This window comes from Pongo abelii, chromosome 1 (assembly GCF_028885655.2).
Source record: "Pongo abelii isolate AG06213 chromosome 1, NHGRI_mPonAbe1-v2.0_pri, whole genome shotgun sequence".
In the NCBI taxonomy this organism is placed as follows: domain Eukaryota; kingdom Metazoa; phylum Chordata; class Mammalia; order Primates; family Hominidae; genus Pongo; species Pongo abelii.
Window position 1 is genome coordinate 94,468,976 of NC_071985.2, and position 20,144 is coordinate 94,489,119.

A 20,144-nucleotide genomic window follows, 5' to 3' on the forward strand; every position below is an offset into this window, starting at 1 on the left:
CAGGAGAAGCCTGAGGCCAGAGGCCAGGGCACTGGGGTCCTGCACAATGGGCGGCTGGCTTCCTCACCAGCCGCCCCCTGCAAGGTCTCCTGCCAATGCCACTTTCCTTCTTCCTGGCCTCTCTCTCTAGAAGTCATTCCGGTGTCGTCACAAAAATGCAGGGGTGGGGCTTGGGGATAGAGCAAAAGAAGTAGTGCCTGGAGGAGGGAGGGATGGCCTAAGAGCATAGTAGAATGTCCTGAAGGGGGAGGGAGGGAGACCAGTGACCAAAAGGAGGGACATTTAGGGGATTCCCTTCACAAGAAGCCAATTCAGCAGCCCCTTAACTCTCTATCTGGTGGCACATAGTTATTAACCCTGAGGACACTGGGAGAGAGTGGGAGCCACGCCCCAAGGTCAGGAGAAGAAATGGGGGAGGACCTAGGCAGTCTGGTCTCACTGCATTCCAGCTCTAGCCTCAGAAGACACAGCTCTCTCCTAGCCGGCAGAAGGTGGCAGCGTTAGAGCTTTGGGAAGAAAGGGGAGCCTTGGTGACTCCAAATAGCCTCCTTCTCAACTGCCCAGAACCTAGACCCCTTGAAATGAAGTCTAGATCCCCTGAGCCAGCCCTAAAGGGACTCATGTGTCCTATCTCCCTTCCATTTGTCCCCGTCAAATTCAGACCACTGTCCTTCTTGCTGCAACTTGAATGTAGTTGTCAAGAAAAGGCCACCCCTCAGCCTCTGCTTCCCTGACTGGACAAGCTTAGGGTCTCCTGTCCACCCTCCACTCTGCCCTCTACCGTGACTCAGCGCCCCTGCCGGGCCTGGGATCTCAGCCAGAATTATTCCTGGCTTCGGCAGGCGGGATTCCGGCTTCCTCTCTCACGACTTGGGGGAGGCAGGGGTGAAGGGAGGACTCCCCTTCCCAAACTCTTTCCCCTTCCTTAAGGGATTGGTAGGGGCCAAGACCTCCTCCCAGCCCAGCCACAGGTTGGGGGAGCCAGTGTGGGTGCTGGAAGGGTGGAAGGTGGGCAGCTCAAGGTCACCATGCCCCTCCCCCGGGTTCCAGGCCCTGTTCTCTAATCCTGGCCAGCTCTAAGGTAACAGTCCTGCCTCTCCTAGGCCTTCACCCTAGCTCCCAACACGGGTCAATGGGAGCCATTCCTGTGCCGAGTCTCCCTTTCCGACTCTATGACACAGCCCTTTCCACCGTCCAGAAGGGAGAGGCATCGAAAACGAGTTGTCCTTTCCTAGTAGCAATGAAAACAAAACATTTGCCAAGACGGTAATGTCACAATTTAACCATTTCTAACAAACTTTCATGGGGAAATAGAGAAATGTGGTAGTATTTTTAATTCCACAGCTTGTGGGAAACATTTCTATTGAGAACAACATTAGCTATTAACTATATTCACATTATTTATATTTGATTTTACTATTAATAGCTTGGTATTTTAGAGGACTGTTTTCTCATTTTGTGGGTCACTGTACTACTTTGGAACCTAAAAGTTCTCTGGAGACTTTCTGCTCCAATCCCTTTCTTTTACAGCTAAGGAAAGCCAGAGAGGGGAGGCGATTTGCTCAAGGTCACACAGCAATTTAGTGAAAGGGCCACGCCCAGAACTAAGGGCACCGAGGGCTAGGGTGTCCACTATATCACACTGCCTGTCATTTTGTTGGTGGACTACTTTGCCCGTTATTTATTTATTTATTATTAGTATTATTTTTTTGAGACGGAGTCTTGCTCTGTCGCCCTGGCTGGAGTGCAGTGGCGTGATCTCAGCTCACTGCAACATCTGCCTCCTGGGTTCAAGCAATTTCTGGCTAATTTTTGTATTTTTAGTAGAGACAGGGTTTCATCAGGTTGGCCAGGGTGGTCTCTAACTCCTGACCTGAAGTGATCTGTTCCCCTTGGCTTCTCAAAGTGCTGGGATTACAGGCGTGAGCCACTGCGCCCGGCTTGCCTTGCCTCATATTGAGGGATAAGAGACCCTGCAATCTTCCAGAGATCTCCTATAATATTAGAGTTCGGCCTGTCAGTACACTGGGCCCCCAAGGAGGTGAGAATGGAATGAACCCTGCCCTTGTGTCTGGGCCTCTGAAGACTTAGTCTTGGCTGCTGCAGCTGCTAGGGGTGGCGAGGGGCTGGGGAGGAGGGAAGCAAGGGGGAGGGGAGCAGAAAGCACGGTTGGTAGGTGAAGGGATCTACCAGTTGTCCATCCAGCTGTCCTAGGTTTCAGCACAGACACTAAGCTACTGAATCACTGAAGGGTGGACCTGGAAGTGGGGGCAATGGGCACATCCATGGAAGAGTAAGTCTCAGACTCCTGGAGGCCAGGGGAAGTGCCAAGCAAGGGCACCAATAGTGGGAAGGCAATAGGGGGTCCTAGTGAGGAATTATCCTCTCTTTTGTTTCTCTTGGGCTCTTTAAGTACTTCTCACCCCCCAGGTTTAGCTGCACCCTTCTTTCCCTTTGAATCAGAATGTGGATTTGGGCCAGGCTCAGTGGCTCTCAGCACTTTGGGAGGTCAAGGTGGGTGGATTGCTTAAGCCCCGGAGTTCAAGACCAGCCTGAGTAACATGGTGAAACCCGGTCTCTACTAAAAATAGAAAAATTAGCCGAGCATGTGGCACGTGCCTATAGTCCCAGCTACTTGGGAGGCTGAGGTGGGAGGATCACTTGAGCCTGGGAGGTGGAGATTGCAGTAAGCCAAGATCATGCCACTGCACTCCAGCCTGGGCCAGAGAGCAAGAGTGTCAAAAAAAAAAAATGGATTTGGTGGTGGAGGGTTGGAGAGGTAACACCCGGAGGTACCCTCAGATAAAGCCCGGGGCCCATGCATCCTCAAAGGTCTCCAACCCCATTAACCTAATGGGTCTGCCAAAAGGCACAGCTTCCTTTCAATCCGGGTGGACAATTCCCATGACAAGTCTCAAGATAGTCTCAAGACAAGAATCACCAGCCTCCCAGAGCTCTGACCATCTCACGATCGAGGAGCTGGCAGGGGTCCTGGGTCCAGGTATAGGCTGGAGCAAAGGCTATCGATCATATGCTAACAGGCCCTGCAGGACAGTAGAGTTTTGTTTTGTTTTTTTTCTTTTTCAGAGACAGGGTCTTTCTCTGTCTCCCAGGCTAGAGTGCAGTAGTGCAGTCATAGCTCACAATAGCCTCAAACTCCTGGCTTCAGGTGATCCTCCCACCTCAGCTTCCCGAGCAGCTGGACTACAGGTGTTGACCGGCTAATTTTTTTGTACAGAAGGGGGTCTTGCTATGTTGCCCAGACTGGTCTCAAACTCCTGGCCTCAAGTGATCCTCCTGCCTTAGCCTCCCAAAGCACTGGGATTACAGGCATGAGCCACGAAGTATGGCCATAGAGCATTAAGGTGTCACTGGCCCCAGAGCAGAATTTCCAGGCTGCAGAAGTGAGCCTCAGCTACCTGACTTCACCTTACTTCACCCTCTAGATCCTCCCTCCAACCTGTTCCCCAAGCTAGAGAAGTGAGGCTTAATGGTAAGAGCACACCCAACTGGAAGTCATAAGGCCTGTGCTCAAGTGCTGACCTATCACCCCTTTACTGTGTGACATGGGACAAGCCTCTGTGCCTCTGTGGCCTCTGCTGTTCTTGTCTTGATCAGAGCCTACATGAACTGGAGCCTCCATCTCCCTGCCTGTCCACACTGGGGCTGCAACAGTGGGCAATCCAGGAAGTTGTCAAGCACCAGGGCCTTGTTGGGTGGAAGTAGCGCTTCTGCTTTGTGGGCCTGGGATCTCCCCACTTCTGACTCAGCCTTCCTCCATCAGTTTCACGTGGGAAGACACAGACCCTGGCACTATCCTGCAGCCCAATCCATAACTCTGAACTCAACTCTGGATTCTAATTACTTGTGCATGTTGCCTGTCCAGAGAGAGCTATGTGTCCAGACACCACCAGAGGGTCTCAGGAAGGAGCCAGGCAAGGGACTCCAGGATGCAATGGGGAGGGGGGCAGAAGATGTAGACATTCAGACCACCACTCCTCCCTTTAAGACAACTGCTGTCGCCACCCTGTCTCCTGCTGTCTTCTGTAAAGCCCCCAGGGTGGGAGGGAGGGGGCAGCATCTGAGTCATCCACCCAGCTGCCTTGCCTGGGGTGGGGCCCAGCTGCAAGCCTGGACTCCAGATGGGCTTCCCTGGTGCTTACAACCTTCCCATTCTGCCTGCACTTGGGTATCCAAATCCCTTGGGCTACAGACTAGAAAGAGACAGAGAAGGGGCAGGGGGTACCAGGTGCGGTAGGTAGCTCATGCCTATAAATCCCAGCACTTTGGGAGGCCAAGGCCAAGGCAGGTGGATTACTTGAGCCTAGGAGTTCGAGACCAGCTTGGGCAACACGGTGAAACCCCATCTCTATAAAATATATAAAAATTAGTGGCCGGGTACGGTGGCTCACACCTGTAATCCCAGCACTTTGGGAGGCCAAAGTGATTGAGACCACCCTGGCCAACATGGTGAAACCCCATCTCTACTAAAAATACAAAAATTAACTGGGCATGGTGGCGTGTGCCTGTAGTCCCAGCTACTCAGGAGGCTGAGGCAGGAGAATCGCTTGAACCCGGGAGGTGGAGGTTGCAATGAGCCGAGATCGCACCACTGCACTCCAGCCTGGCAACAGAACGAGACTCCATCTCAAAAAAAAAAAGAAAAAAAAAATTAACTGGGCATGGTGGCACACACCTGTAATCCCAGCTACTCAGGAGGCCGAGGCGGGAGAATCACCAGAGCCTGGGAGGTTGACGTTGCAGTGAGCTGTGATCACGCCACTGCACTCCAGCCTGGGCAACAGAACGAGACCCTGTCTCAAAAAAAGGAGAGAGAGAGTATTGGGGAAAGGGGTTTCTTCTTGAAGCCTATAATCCAGCCCAACAGAAGGTCCCCCAAACTCCTGAGTGTGGTTGAGGTACCCAGGTTGGGTCAAAAATTGCTACAGGGTCTTAAAAACAACTCTCCATCCCAACTCCAAATCTGGCCCTGAACTCTGAGCTCTAATTAAACATTAAACCAGACAACACCTTCTCTCTAGGCTTTGGTGGGAGGGGTTGGGAAAATGCCTTTTTTCCTCTCCCAAATTCTTTACTCTACCCACTACTCTACCTCACCCTGAGCACAGCAGACCCAGCAGGGAGTGACCAATCCTGGCTCCTTCTACTGTGGACATAGAAGAGGACAGACACCCCAGTCTGAGTCCCCTTTGTCTTCACCCCACTTTCTATCAGCTTGGGATCCAGGTGTGCAAATCCACCTCTCTTTTCCGGAAGCCCAGCCTTCCCAGCCAGGATCAGTGGGGGAGAACAGAGGCAGGTGGCTAAATATAACAAGTACACACACCACCCCCGCCCTGCCCCACGTGCGCACATACCCGCCTGGTGTCCCAGGCCTGGACAGCTGCACTAAGAGGCAGAGGAGACAAACTGGCGTGGCTGGGTGAGCAAGAGACTATCGAATCCACTCAACCTGTTTCCCGATCAAAGTTTTGACCAGAAAACTGCTAAAACTGCTAAAAATGTCCTTCACAGGGCTTTGGTAGATGAGTGGACTAGTTTAGATGCAACGAATTCTCTGGGTCTCCCCTTCCTTGCTTCCTATCTGTCTTGCTAACTAAATTGTTCATATCACTAGTAGAAAAAAGACAGGACTGGCGTCAGGCCTGGTGGCTCATGACTGTAATCCCAGTGCTTTGGGAGGCCGAGGCAGAAGGATTGCTTGAGGCCAAAACTTTGGAACCAGCTGAGCAACATAGCAAGTTTCCATCTTTACAAACAAAAAGCAAAAAAAAAAAAAAAAAAAATTAGCCAAGCGTGGTAGTGCCTGCCCTTAGTCTCAGCTATTCTGGAAGCTGAGACGGGAGGATCGCTTGAGCCCAGGAGGAGTTCCAGGCTGCAGCAAGTTATGATTGTACCATTGCACTCCAGCCTGAGCAACAGGGCAAGTCCCTGTCTCTGAAAAATATAATAAAAATAAAGAAAAGGACAGGTGTGCTCTCTTTCAGCAGAAATAAAATTTGAGGCTGGGTGCAGTGGCTCACGCCCTGTAATCCCAGCACTTTGGGAGGCCGAGGCAGGAGGATTGCTTGAACCCAGGAGTTCAAGACCGTGGGCAACATGGCAAAACCCCATCTCTACAAAATAATACAAAAACATTAGCTGTGGGTGGTGGTGCCTGCCTGTGGTCCCAGCTACTCAGGAGGCTGAGGCGGGAGGATGGCTTGAGCCAGGGAGGTAGAGGCTGCAGTGAGCCATGACCTTGCCACTGCACTCCAGCCTGGGTAACAGAGTGAAACCCTATCTCAAGAAAAAAAGAAGCCAGGCGCAGTGGCTCACGCCTGTAATCCTAACACTTTGGGAGGCTGAGGCAGGCAGATCACTTGAGGTCAGGAGTTCAAGATCACCCTGGCCAACATGGTGAAACCCCGTCTCTACTAAAAATACAAAAAGTAGCTGGGTGTGGTGGCAGGCACCTGTAGTTCCAGCTACTTGGGAGGCTGAGGCAGGAGCATGGCTTGAACCTGGGAGGCAGAGGTTGCAGTGAGCTGAGATCACACTACTGTACTCCAGCCTGGGCAACAAAGCGAGACTCCATCTCAAAAAAACAAAATAAAGGTTGATGGCCGGGCATGGTAGCTCATGCCTGTAATCCCAGCACTTTGGGAGGCCGAGGCGGGTGGATCATTTGAAGTCAGCAGTTTGAGACCAGCCTAGCCAACATGGTGAAACCCCATCTCTACTGAAAAAAGAAAAAAAAAAATTAGCTGGGTGTGGTGGCACGCGCTTGTAATCCCAGCTACTCAGGAGGCTGAGGCAGGAGAATCTCTTGAGCCTGGGAGGCAGAGGTTGCAGTGAACCAAGATCGCACCACTTCACTCCAGTCTGGGTGACAGAGTGAGACCCTGTCTCAAAAAAAAAAAAACAAAAAAAAATGGTTGAGCCTGTCTTCCTACACACAACTTCCATTGACTCTTCAGAAAGAAGGGTGATGGGCCTGGCGTGGTGGCTCGTGCCTGTAATCCTAGCACTTTGGGAGGCTGAGGCGGGTGAATCACCTGAGGTTGGGAGTTCAAGACTAGCCTGACCAACATGGAGAAACCCCATCTCTACTAAAAATACAAAATTAGCCCGGCATGGTGGCACATGCCTGTAATCCCAGCTATTCGGGAGGCTGAGGCAGGAGAATCACTTGAACCTGGGAGGCGGAGGTTGCAGTGAGCCGAGATTGCACCATTGCACTCCAGCCTGGGCAACAAAACCACCCCTAGCAAAGGGTTCTAGGAAGAGCAGAAGTTTGGAGTAGATGACAAAAGGGAGAGAAGAAGTCAAAGCCAACAGCCCTTTACGGATCTCCAAGCATCCTTAGTGCTCTTGGCCTGGGTCTGCATAGAGAAAGGGAAGGCAGGAAGAAGGGAAACAAATTCTGATGTGGCTGGAAGAGGAGGGCCTATACTTCCAAGCTCCCAAAGGCTTTTTTAGAAAAGAAGAAGGTGCAGTTGAGTAGGGTGGGGTAGGGTGGGGCAGGGGTGGGTAAAGTGGGAGTGGCCTGAATCTTCCAACGGCTGGATTTCAAAAATGTCACTGTATTCCAGCACTTCAATAAGACAAAGATCTAACGTCAGCAGCTAAGAGGATGGGCCCGAGCAAAGACTGCCTAGCCTGGCTGGGAAAATGAAAGTGGCTCACCCCAGGGAGGGAAGGACAGTGCCCCCAACCCTCGAAGACACTAGGCGGAGGGCCAAGGGAGAAGTGCGGCCAGACCTGGGCATAACACAACTTCCTGAGCTGGGAGCCTCTGCCCTCTGCCTCCCTCCCTCCCTTGCATTCCTGGGCCAAGCAGGCCAAGGGCTGTGGGAGCTGCGGGGGAGCCGATCTCTCATCTCCCGGAGCTCTTTTGGTGGGCCTGTCAGCGCCCAAGGAAGGTCCCAGACACGCAGAGTGGCAGAGTGAGGGAGATCTTCCCAACCCTTAGAACCCAGGACAAGGTCATGCCGAGGGGGCCACCGCCAAGCCCTTGGGAGGGAAAAGGGGGATTGCCCTGCCTTCCTGACCTCGCTCCAACACACTGGACAGATGCCAACTTGGGAGTTATGTCTTAGTGGGCATCATGTGTTCAGAGCCAGCTTGGGCAAAGCTGGCACAGTGCCAAGCCCTCCAACAAAGTTCTAACAGGACCCTTTCTGCCACTCCGATGTGTCCTGGGTGCCCAGAGTTCTTCGAGCTGGCAGGGCTAGTTCTGTTTTGCTCAAGCCCCTCCCCCCGGCTCCAAATAGCTGGCAAATCCTAATCTGACCGAATTCAGGCCGGCCCCAGCCCCAACTTGTCCCTGATACCCCCACCATTCCTTATATCCCCCCCACCCTCTCCCAGAGACCACCTCTTCCCTCTCTGTCCTGTCTTGACAATTCCCCTTGACACTGCCAGTCACCCGCTGGGGGCAGTTCCGGGGAGGGAGGAGACTATGGCAAAGTTATCGGCCTCCAGGCCCTCTCACTCCCTTCTTGCGGTCGGCCAGGGGCGCCGGCCCGCCGCCCTCTCCACTCCCCGCCAGGCACGCAGCCACCTGGGCGAACTCACCGAGCTTTCAGCTCCTTAAACTCCTCACGCACTTTGCTCAGCTCCAGCTGCAGGCGGGCGCGCTCCTTGGCTACTGAGTCGAGGGTCTTGCGGGCATCCCCGAGCTCGGCCTCGTAGGCGGCCTTGATGCCGGACACCTCGCGGCTGACCACCTCTTCAGACTCGGTGATGCGAAGGCGCAGCCCTGCGTTCTCCGTTTCCAGCGAGCGCACACGGTCGATGTAGACCGCCAAGCGATCATTGAGCTCCTGCAGGTCCTCCTTCTCCTGCAGCCGGGTGATGCGGGTGGGCGACAGCGGAGTGGAGCTGGCCTGCGCCCCGCTGCGGGTGGCGCGCCGCTGGGACGGGGTCTCCATGGCCGGCAGGGTGGCAGCGCTGCCCGCGGGGCAGGGGTCCCGGAAAGGGCGCGGGGCTCGGGCCGAAGGACAGAGACTGCTCGGAGTCGGAGTGCGCCGGCCGGTTGGCTCTCGGCTTGCTCCTGGCCGGCGTGGGGATCTGGGCCGGGCGCTGTCGGACCTCGGGATCTGGGTTGGCTGGTGTAGGTGCGGCGCTCCCGCGAACACTGAGTCACCGACGCCGGGGCAAAGGCTCTAATAGGTCCTCCTCTGAAGGGAGGAGGGGCCACTGCTCTTAAAGGGGCAGTCCCAGATCCACTGGGGGTGGGGGCGGGAGTGGTGAGGAGGGGGAAGGACCGTTGGGGTGTGGCGGAGTCGGGCCCCACCCTCTCCAGCGCACCCCTAACTGCGTGAGGCTTAAGCTTCCCCTCTCTTGGCTCCTGCCTGCTCAGCACTGCCGGCTCCAAGCTTGCCCCCATTGCCTCAGACCTTCTGGGCTAGAGGGCAGACCCAAGGAGCGAGAGTGGGTGGGCAAAAGGATCGGGGAGAAAGAGAGGGAAGTGGGTGCAAAGCAAGGGAGAGGGTCAGGTAGGCAGGGCTGGGAGCCAGGAAATTGGGGGGGAGGGCTGAGGCTGGTGCCCATCAGTGTGACTCACCCTTCTTCCACCACTGGCTCCCCCTGTCCTCCCAGTAGTAATAGTGAGTCACCCCAACCCCCCTCCACACGTGGGCAGCCCATTCAGAGCTGCATCTCAGTGTGCCAGGAGTGGGGTGGAGAAGGAATGCCTGGGTTCCCTGGGGGGAGCAAAGTTCTGGAACCTGAGTTCCTTTATGCCCCCAGTTTGGGGCCAGGGATCAAGGAATTTGGGGGTCCCTTTTTTTCTTTCTTTTGCCCCAATCTATCTCTCTTCAAAGCCAAGCATTCGTTTTTAGACCCAAGCAACAAGCCACAGTCCCCTAAAGAAGTCCCCTAAAGAAGGCCAAGAATAGGAGCCAGGCACTGCCCCCTTCCATCTCCTGTCCCCTTCCTTTGGACCCAAGCACTGCCTGGGTTCCTTCCCCCTTCAGTCCCTTTCTACTGCTTACCCCACCCAGTCAACTTATTTTTTTTCCCCCAGAACTGTACTTATTTTAATGGATAATTTAAAACAGATACCAGAGCTGTGCGTGCATTCATTACGTTGCCAGAACACTAGGTCCCAGATTTCTGTGGTTCCCAGAGGGGCCTGAAAGGGGGAGCAGGGCTGGGGGCTGGACAGCCAATGTTGGGTCTCTATCCTGGTTTCAGCCAGAAAGAAGGTAGTGGGGGGCAAGAAGGTAGTGGGCAACAGGAACAGAAAAGACCCCACAGCCTTGCTGGCTGCAAAGGCCAGCACCATACTCATCTCATCTCTACTTTCCTCTCTGGCCAGGTCCATTCTGCAGCTGGCTCTGGGGAGGGGCCACGTTCTCTCACAAAACGAGATCACTCAGGTCCTCAGGGTTCGCTACCTCAGGCTCTGGAGCCTCCATCCTCAGGCCTCACCAAGGACCCTTTTGATAAGCCTTCCACTCCCCTCCCCTCATCCTGGCCCCTATCCTGGTCCCACCAGCCACCTCACCCTCTATTTTTCTTTTTTTTTTTTTGAGATGAAGTCTTGCTCTCTCACCCAGGCTGGAGTGCCGTGGCATGATCTCAGCTCATTGCAACCTCCACCTCCTGGGTTCAAGAGATTCTCCTGCCTCAGCCTCCTGAGTAGCTGGGATTATAGGCACCCGCCACCATGCCCAGCTAATTTTTTTTTTATTTTTATTTTTAGTAGAGATGGGGTTTCACCATGTTGGCCAAACTGGTCTCAAACTCCCGACCTCAGGTAATCTGCCCGCCTCAGCTTCCCAAAGTTCTGGGATTACAGATGTGAGCCACCACACCCAGCCCACCTTATCGTCTCTAAGAGGTGACAGCATTGAGGCCTGGGCCCCATCTGCCTGCATGCCCTGCCCAACTGCCTCCCACAGCTTATCCTCCGATGAGCAAGCAGGGAAATCAAATTATGTTGCTACCTTGTACAGCTCCAAGATATCAGGGCTTCTCTCAAATACAAGGAAAGCAGGGCTGGACAGGCCCTCACTTCTGGGTTCTGAAGCCTGGCCTCAGGGTGGATGAGGGACTGGAGTGGGATTAAGGCAGGAACTTTGGTTATTAGGGGAGGGGAACAAGGAAAGTTCTCATCTCAGTGAGGGTGCCTGGGCGCATGGTGAGCACTAGGGATGCACCCGGATGAGGGGGCCCAGAATATGGCTTCTCTCCCCCAGGGCGTGGCACCCACCCTCAGCTTCCCAGACAATAAAAAGTCTTCTTCTTCTCTACACCAGAAGCAGAGGCAGGAGGGGTAAGCCAGTGAAACATGAGGGAAGGGTTCATGCTGTTCCCGCTGCCTCAGCCCCTCCCTGGCACTCAGTGCCCGCTTTTCCCTTACCCAGCTGCTTGGCCTGGCTTCCTTTTCGGGCTGGGAAAGCTAAACCACACTTAACCCTTCCTGTCCTAGACCTCTCCCCTCTTTTTTTGAGAATCTTGGTCTGTCACCCAGGCTGGAGTGCGGTGGCAGGATCATAGCTCATTGCAACCTTGAATTCCTGGGTTCAAGTGATTCTTTTATCTCAGCCTCGTGAGTAGCTGAGACTATAGGCTATCATGATAGAGAAGGAGTCTTGCTATGTTGCCCAATTTGGTCTATAACTCCTGGCCTCAAATGATCCTCACCTCAGCCTTCCAAAGCTCTGGGATTATAGGTGTGAGCCACTGTGTCTGGCCAGACCTCCCCATCTTGTGGAAAAGGTGCAGGAGAAAGAAGGAGGGCTTTCACCCCAAATTTCACTCCAAGCTCTTTCTAAAGGTTCCCTGCCACCACCACCAAAATGGCCTCAATCCTAAATCTGAACTTCAAAGTGAACCTTTATCCTGAATATTCAATCCTAACTCTGGACCCCAGATGTCATAAGTCTGCTCTCCCTTTGCCAGGGCAAAAATCACCAACCCAGAAGCAGCAGCCAGGTCCAGAGGAGCTGAGCCTGCTGGAGGTGAGAGGTGATGGGGGTGGTGGCTAGAGGGTGACCACATTCTAATCCTACCTCTTAACTGCTAAGTGATGCTAGATCTGCTACTGAATTCTCTGGACCTCAGTTTTCTTACCTGTAGTATGGGCAGAGTGGCTATCAAAGACAGGGACTGAGCTCCTGGGTGTGCAAGAGTTCTGCACACTATGCCACAGGGTGATAGCAATACTATGCTTGCTCTCAAGGGAGACTCCCACTAGTGGAGAAGACAGAGGGAGAAGCAAAACCAACAAGCACAAATGATTAAAGAGCAGTGGAGGACTCTGAATTGGATGAATTCCAAAGGGATCCCAGAAATCTGGGAGCTGGAGCATGCATGAGTGAAATCAGAAGCAGTGGTTGGGTCCACCGGACGGTTTGAGCATTTTTTTTTTTTTTTTTTTTTTTTTTTGAGACAGAGTTTTGCTCTTGTCACCCAGGCTGGAGTGCAACAGTACAATCTCAGCTCACTGCAACCTCTGCCTCCCGGGTTCAAGCGCTTCTCCTGCCTTAGCTCCTGAGTAGCTGGGATTACAGGCACGTGCCACCACGCCCGGCTAATTTTTGTATTTTGAGTAAAGACGAGGTTTCACCATGTTGGCCAGGCTGGTCTCGAACTCCTGACCTCAAGTGCCCCCTCACCTTAGCCTCCCAAAGTGTGAGATTATAGGCGTGAGCCACTGCACCAGGCCTAGGCACTTTATCTTGAAGACCAATGACCTTGATTGGGGTGGGGGGGCTCCTCTGTGTTCTTATAGCATCCTAGTGTTTCCTCTGTGACCCCCATTCCTGAAAGTGCTGTGAGGGACAGAAAGGACCAAGTCTTGGTCATCTGTCTCCCTAACACCTGGCCTAATACCTGGCACACAGCAGGCACTCGGTGTTTCTATTTTTTTTTTGAGCTGGAGTCTCGCTCTGTTGCCCAGGCTGGAGTGCAGTGGCACAATCTCAGCTCACTGCAACCTCTGCCTTCCAGGTTCAAGCGATTTTCCTGCCTCAGCCTCTCGGGTTGCTGGGATTACAGGCACCCACCACCACACCCGGCTAATTTTTGTATTTTTAGCAGAGACAGGGTTTCCCCATGTTGGCCAGGCTGGTCTCAAACTCCTGACCTCAGATGATCCACCTGCCTTGGCCTCTCAAAGTGCTGGGATTACAGGCACGAGCCACCGCACCCAGCCTCTTTATTTTTTTAAGAGATGGGGTCTCACTATGTTGCCTAGGTTGGTCTTGAACTCCTGGAGTCAAGTGATCCTCCCATCTCAGCCTCCCAAAGTGCTGGGATCACAGATGCCAGCCACCATGCCCAGCCCTCTCAGGGTTTCTTGGATAAACAAATGCATCTGGCCTTGCCACTTTTCAGGTCAGTGACTCTGGACAAGTTTTTCCAGCGTTAGTTTCATCATCTGTAAAATGGGGATATGCAATAACTAAATAAGGTTACATACATTTGAAGGAGGGCTTCTTGGAGAAGGTAGATTTAGGGGCTTTAGAGAATTGCCTTATACATAGAGAATTCATGCATTCAACAAAGATTTACTGAACATCTACTATATACCAGGAACTATTCTAGACACCAGGGATACAGCAGTGAATAAAACAGACAAAAATTCGTACCCTTATGGAGCTGACATTCTAGTGGAGGGAGATAGTCAATAAACCAAAGACAAAGTTATAGTTCGTTAGAACACGGTAGGAGCTATGGAAATAAAAATATAAAGCAGAGGCTGAGCATGGTGGCTCACGCTAATAATCCCAATACTTGGGGAGTCCGAGACAGGCAGATTGCAGATTGCTTAAGCCCAGGAGTTCAAGACCAGCCTGGCCAACATAGCGAAACCCCATCTCTTAAAAAAAAAAATTAGCTGGGGGTGGTGGCACGTGCCTGTAGTCCCAGCTACCCAGGAGGCTAAGATGGAAGGATCACCTGAGCTTGGGAGGTCGAGGCTGCAGTGAGCTGTGATTGCACTACTGCACTCCAGCCTGAGCAAGAGTGAAACCCTGTCTCAAAAAAAAAAATTACATATATATGTGTATATGTATATATACACACACACACATATACATACATACACATGCACACATTTAGCAGAATAATGCTCACACAGTGAATAACTTACATTTTAACAATCTTTATAGTTGTTGCATGTTTTCATACATTCTCAACTGGGTCCATAGAACAACCTCGTGGGTTGGAAATTATTTCCCTGCTTTGCAGATCAGGCTGACTTTCCTAAAACTAGGCGGCAAGTAACAGGCCCAGTGCAGAACTGGGACCAGGTAGTCTGGTCCAAATCCTGGACATGCTTCTCTGTCTTCTGCCACTCTGGCTGGAGGAAGTCTATGCAGAGGTGCTGAAGTGGGAAAGAGCTGAGTGTGCTCTGACCTGCCGAGGGGCATGGGGAGCCACTAGAGGTAAGGCTGGAAAGGAGGGGAAGAGAGACGGGAAGGGAGAAGTGGAAGGTGGGGGCAGGGGCCTGGTGCTGGGATGGGGCCTGAGGGAGAGACTTCCAGCTGCTTGATAGGCCTTGAGGTTAAGGAGAGAAGAAAAGCATCAAGACCAGTGAAGAAAGAGTCAGGAGCACTGGCCTTGGCAAGAAATAAGCCCAGCTAGGGTCGGGTGGGTTCAGCCCAGTGATGAAGCCAGGAGGGATTCCAGAGGCATGCTAAGAACGATTAGTGTAGGGAATATTTATGGACTACCTTTATTATTAGGCACTAGATACTTGCATTATTTTGTTGGACCAATACACTAGCTCTACAAGGTAGATACTATTAATAGCCCTATTTTACAGATGACGAAACTGAAGCCCAGAAAGGTTAAATTATTCATTTAAGGTCAGGTTTCTCAACCTTGGCACTACTGAATTTTGAGCCAGATAATTCTTTGTTGTCAGAGAAGGTTCTTTGTACTCTGAGATGGTTTGTAACATCCCTAGCCTCTCCCGACTTTAGGCCAGTAGCACTTCCACTCCCAGTTATGACAATCAAAAATATCTTCAGGCATTGCCTAACATCCCCTGGGGGATAAAATTACACCCTATTGAGAATCACTTGTCTAAGGTCATATGGTTAGTAACAGAACTGGATTCTTTTTTTTTTTTGAGATGGAGTTTCGCTCCTGTCGCCTGGGCTGGAGTGCAATGGCACGATCTCAGCTCACTGCAACCTCCACCTCCTGAATTCAAGCGATTCTCCTGCCTCAGCCTCCCGAGTAGCTGGGACTACAACCATGCACCACTAAAAAATTAGCCCAGCTAATTTTTTTGTATTTTTAGTAGAGACGGGATTTCACCATGTAACTCCTGACCTCAGGTGAATCTGGTTGCCTCAGCCTCCGAAAGTGCTGGGATTACAGGCATGAGCCACCACGCCCGACCAGAACTGAAATTTTAATACAAGTTTGCCTGAATCGGAAAGCCAAGATCTTACAGGTGGCTAGAACCCTGGACAGGTAGGAGTCAGAGAGAGGCGACTCTTTGGAGGAGGGTCTGAGGAGGTGGAGGTAACGTGGAGATTCTAGGACATGGTTTGGGAATCTCTTTATAGTGAGTTCTTGAGGGAAGGTCTTATCCTTTGACTACAGGGTATTAAACAATGATTGAAGTGCAGAGTCACTTGTGTGCAGGTGATAGTTATAACCTTGACAGTGGAAGACCGTGCCCATTCTTTAAGTGGCTGCCATGTGCCAGGAACCAGGCTAGGGGCTATACGGAGGTGATCCCATTTAATCTTCACCTCAATCTTTTGAGGTAGGTATTATTATCTGCATTTTATGTGTCAAGAACCCAAATTCCAGCTGGGAGCAGTGGCTCACACCTGTAATCTCAGCATTTTGGGAGGTGGGTGGATTACTTGAGGTCAGGAGTTCAAGACCAGCCTGGCCAACATGGTAAAACTCCATCTCTACCAAAAATACAAAAAATCAGCTGGGCATAGTGGCACGCACCTGTAATGCCAGCTACTCAGGGAGCTGAGGCAGGAGATCGCGCCACTGCACTCCAGCCTGGGTGACAGAGTGAGACTCCATCTCAAAAAAAAAAAAAAACAACAACAACAACCCAAACTCCACGAGGTTGTAATTGACCTGAGGTAGCACAGCTGAGTAGATTTCGTCTCACCCAGGCTCAGCAAGGGGGAATGAGGCAGGCTCATAGGTGATGCTGGGTGAGAAGTGGGCCCTTAGATGGAGCAAGTGAATGACAGCTATTTGTAAAGTCAGAGATCCCCCTCACTCAAATGAAATCTCACCCAAAAAGCACAATCTACTAAATGACAGAGGCAGAGCTTCTCTACTTAGGGAGCTTGAGGCCCCTGCATGGTTGATCCCCCCAGCCCACTTCCAGGAGGCCCCTGGGCTCTGAGGAATAAGCCCCTTTCTTTATAAGTGGAATTCTGAGGACAGAGGAGGAAAGATTTGCCCAAAGTCATACAGCCAGGCAGGGCCAAAACCTCCAAGACAGCACTGCAGCTCAGTGCCACGCTGCCACGGGAGACAGGGCAGCCACACTGGACAGATGTCAAAGAGCTGGTCCACTTAGGGACTGGCATGGGTTCCTACAAAGTCGGGAATTGGCTGCTGGGCTCACTGAGCCAGCCGGGCTGGAGGGGCGACTGGATAATAAGTAGTAACCAAGCCCTCCCACCTGCCCCGGTCCCCCAGGTGACAAGCCTTTCACAATCAAGGTTACTACCTTAGCCTTCTCAAATTTCTTTAAGGTGCACAGGCAAGCACCATTATGTGCATATTACAGCTCAGGAGACAGGCTTAGGCAGGCTAACTGATTGTCTTCAGGCCACACAGCTGATAAGTGACAGAAGCAGGCCCAAACCCCAGGTTTCTGCCTCCAGATTAAATATACTCCTTCCCTCTTCGACCCAGATCCCAAGGAACCCAATCCAACAGCAAAATCCTATAGTCTCCCCAGGAGCTCCATTCCCGACATTCCAAACCACCTCCCCCACCCAACCAGGCCCAAATCGCCACCCCACTTGTGAGTCTCAGGATCCCTGAACTGTCACAATACACACCAGACTATTGCCAGTCAAATAGAAATCGGGCAGCAGGCAGAAGGAAATTCAGCAGAAATTCAGCAGTGACATCTCCTTCCTTTCTCTTGTCCATCCCCCAGCTTTGGCCCCTCACCACCTGGGGGAAGGTGTTAAGGGGGGAACGGGGCCGGGGGCGGTAGGGGGGGTGGGGACAGAGGCGTGGGTGGGGCCATGTGGGCCGGCGGCGTCCCAGGCAAATCAGTAGGGGCGGGTAGTCGGACCGGACTCAGGCGGGGCTATTCTCCCCACTCCACACCCCGCAGGCGGGCAGCGAGGGCCTGACGGCTGGTGCTGACGCAGGCGACTGCGTGTGGGCGGCTGCGTGTGAGTCTGTGTGTCTCTGTGTGTGTGTGGTTGCTGGGGCCTCCCCGGCCTCCTAAATGGGGGTTTCCTTTCCCTGTTGCCAAGGAAACAAACAGAAGCGCCACAACTCCAGGACTGGAGCTGGAAGAGAGGGCCCCCTCGCCCCATGGCTCACGCCCCTACACATTTCCAGGAAGTGAGGCAGAAAAGGATTCCCTTTCTCCCTCACCCCCATCCCGGCGTGGGCCAAATGTTTGTGGAGCCTGAAACTAGGGTGGGCAATTGCCCTGGGTTTGCCGGGGACTGAGGAGTCTCCTAGGATAAGGGATTTTTTTTTTTTTTTTGAGACGGAGTCTCGCTGTGTCTCCCAGGCTGGAGTGCAGTGGCGCGATCTTGGCTCACTGCAAGCCCCGCCTCCCGGGTTCACGCCATTCTCCTGCCTCAGCCTCCCTAGTAGCTGGGACTACAGGCGCCTGCCACCACGCCCGGCTAATTTTTTTTTTTTTTTCTAGATTCACATATTTTTAATATTTTCTCTATTTTTGTGGCCACTTAATAGCTTGTGCGCTGTCACTCGCTTGTGTTCTCTTTTTTTATACTTCAAGTTTTAGGGTACATGTGCACAATGTGCAGGTTAATTACATATGTATACATGTGCCATGCTGGTGTGCTGCACCCATTAACTCGTCATGCCCAGCTAATTTTTTGTATTTTTTTTTTTTAAGTAGAGATGGAGTTTCACCTTGTTAGCCAGGATGGTTTCGGTCTCCTGACCTTGTGATCCGCCTGCCTCGGCCTCCCAAAGTGCTGGGATTACAGGAGTAAGCCACCGTGCCCGGCCAGATAAGGGACTTTTAATGCTAAAATAGGGACAGTTGTTCATCCTACCTAAAGTGCATACAATTTTGTGGGGAGGCCCTCTTCAAGAAATACAAAATGATCTTTTTGCAAATGTTATGGACATGGCATCGTGTGGAAAGTTTGGCAGGGCTCCTCTTGCAGCCTTGAAAGGGCCCGTGCAACTGAGAGGCCCTGAAGCTTCACTTTCCTTTGCTCCCTGGTGAATCCACCCGGGTCCACAGCCCGTGCAGCCCTCACACTCCTCAGGGTCCCCGTTGAAAGCTCTCCTCTGGCCCTCAGGCCAGGAGGTCAACTAGGAAAGTGAACTCCCAGCCAGGAGGGTGGTGGTGAATCTGCAGGAGATTTCCTGGCGGCTGGGGTGGAGCAAGGGGCACTCTCAGGAGGAGTGGGGAGCGGGGCTGCCAAGTAGGGTAAGGGGATGGCCGGGGTCTCCGCCCTGTGGGATGGGGAAGGGACTGCACTTGGGCCAGCGTTTCATCATTCATTGCCTAGAAGTAGAACTTCAGAGCTGGGAGGAGTCTTAAGGCATCGTGCAGCCCAACCACCTCCCTTCTAGATCCACATTTGTCCAACTCCCCAGATTCCCCTGTCCGCTATCCCTAAGCCAGCCCACAGGCCCGCCCCAGAAGAGCACCCCATTGGCCCTCTTTCCCGGTTGAGCTCAAAGCTTGCACAGCACGCCAAGAGCCCACCTCACTTTGGCCTTGACCTCTGAGGGGCTCTCCGTCAGTGACAGGTAATGAGAAAACCACTGGGAGAGGAGGGTGACAGGGGTCTGGCTGGGAAGGACAGGAAGACAGGCTAAAGCTGGCATGCTCTCAGGCCCTGGCCCGCTCAGGCTACCCAGGGAGGAGCTAAGGGGGCATCTATTTCCTCTTGGCCATGGTCCCCTCAGTCCTACCCCAGAGGAGGTGAAAATGGCGCTGGCTTCCAGATGCAGAGCTTCCTGGCCTGGGAGTGCAGTATGGGGTCCAGCAAAACATTCCCATATGCCTTCTTTTCTCTCCCCTTGGAGCTTGGTGGAGCTAAGGTTTAGAGGTGGAAGATGTGTTTCCTGTTGGAGGAAGGGAAAGAGATGTTGGGGCTCACTGCGCACCAATGACGTACTAGCCGTAGCCAGGCTGGGGTCCCAGTGAGATGTAGTGGGGGAGAAGCAGAGGACCTGTGTGGCTTAGGGGGTGGGACCTCACTCAGGCCCCTTGGTGAATGGATCCAGGAGTGGAGGATGGACCAGAGAGACCTGGACACAGAAGATGAGTGGGGATGAAGGAGAGTAAAAGGGGGACAGGGAGGAGGTTGGGGAGGAAATCAACCATGAGGGAGGGGGTGAGGACCGTATTTAGAATCCAAGCCAGGGGGCTCTGGAATAGGGAACTGAATAGAGAGGTGAGGCTCAGAAATTGAGGAGGGGGCAACTACCTCGGCTGACGCCAGTGCTGCAGCCCCAGATCCTGTTGGGGCAAATATTTACCAGACGACAACAGTTGCTAAGCAAGGAGGAAGGAGGAGGGAGGCCAGTAGCTGCAGGCCCTTCCAGGCTCCTCCCCAACAAAAGCCAGCCTACACAGGCCTGAGCCACCACTCCCCACCCCAGCTGGGAGGCTGAGCTATACCCCTCCATACACGCACCTCTTGGGATCACCCCGACCCCTGCCCCCCAACACGCCCAAGCTGGCAATACGCCAGAGAGCTGGGCTAAGGGAAAATCCCTGGGCTGTCAGACCTTCCCTCTACTCTGGGACATCTCTTGGGGCTCAGACCTTGCAAAATGTCCCCTTCCCAATCCCTCCTTCAGTGGGGGCTGTGAAGGGGGGAGCCAAGGAGTGTGGATATGATGAGGGAGGGTGTGCTGAAGAATGGAGCCAGAATGTCCCAGGAACTGAGGCCTGGTTCGGGGAAGGAAAGGAGTGACTCCACTAGAGGCTTCGAAAGGGCAGG

General features: G+C 52.9%; 1 protein-coding gene across 5 annotated transcripts in view; it reads right to left on the reverse strand.

The window, feature by feature from the left end:
* Positions 1-20,144, reverse strand: part of LMNA (lamin A/C) — a 58,409-nt gene that overhangs the window by 16,075 nt on the left and 22,190 nt on the right. For 2 of the 5 annotated variants that reach the window (XM_024245455.3, XM_063727442.1), the window contains one exon: positions 8,581-9,142. In XM_024245455.3, the coding sequence (XP_024101223.2) occupies positions 8,581-9,142 (562 nt within the window). Of the gene's footprint in view, positions 1-8,580; positions 9,186-9,571; positions 9,627-17,021; positions 17,266-19,107; positions 19,261-20,144 lie in introns of those variants that run through there. The other 3 variants (XM_063727439.1, XM_063727441.1, XM_063727438.1) reach the window with 3 other exon arrangements.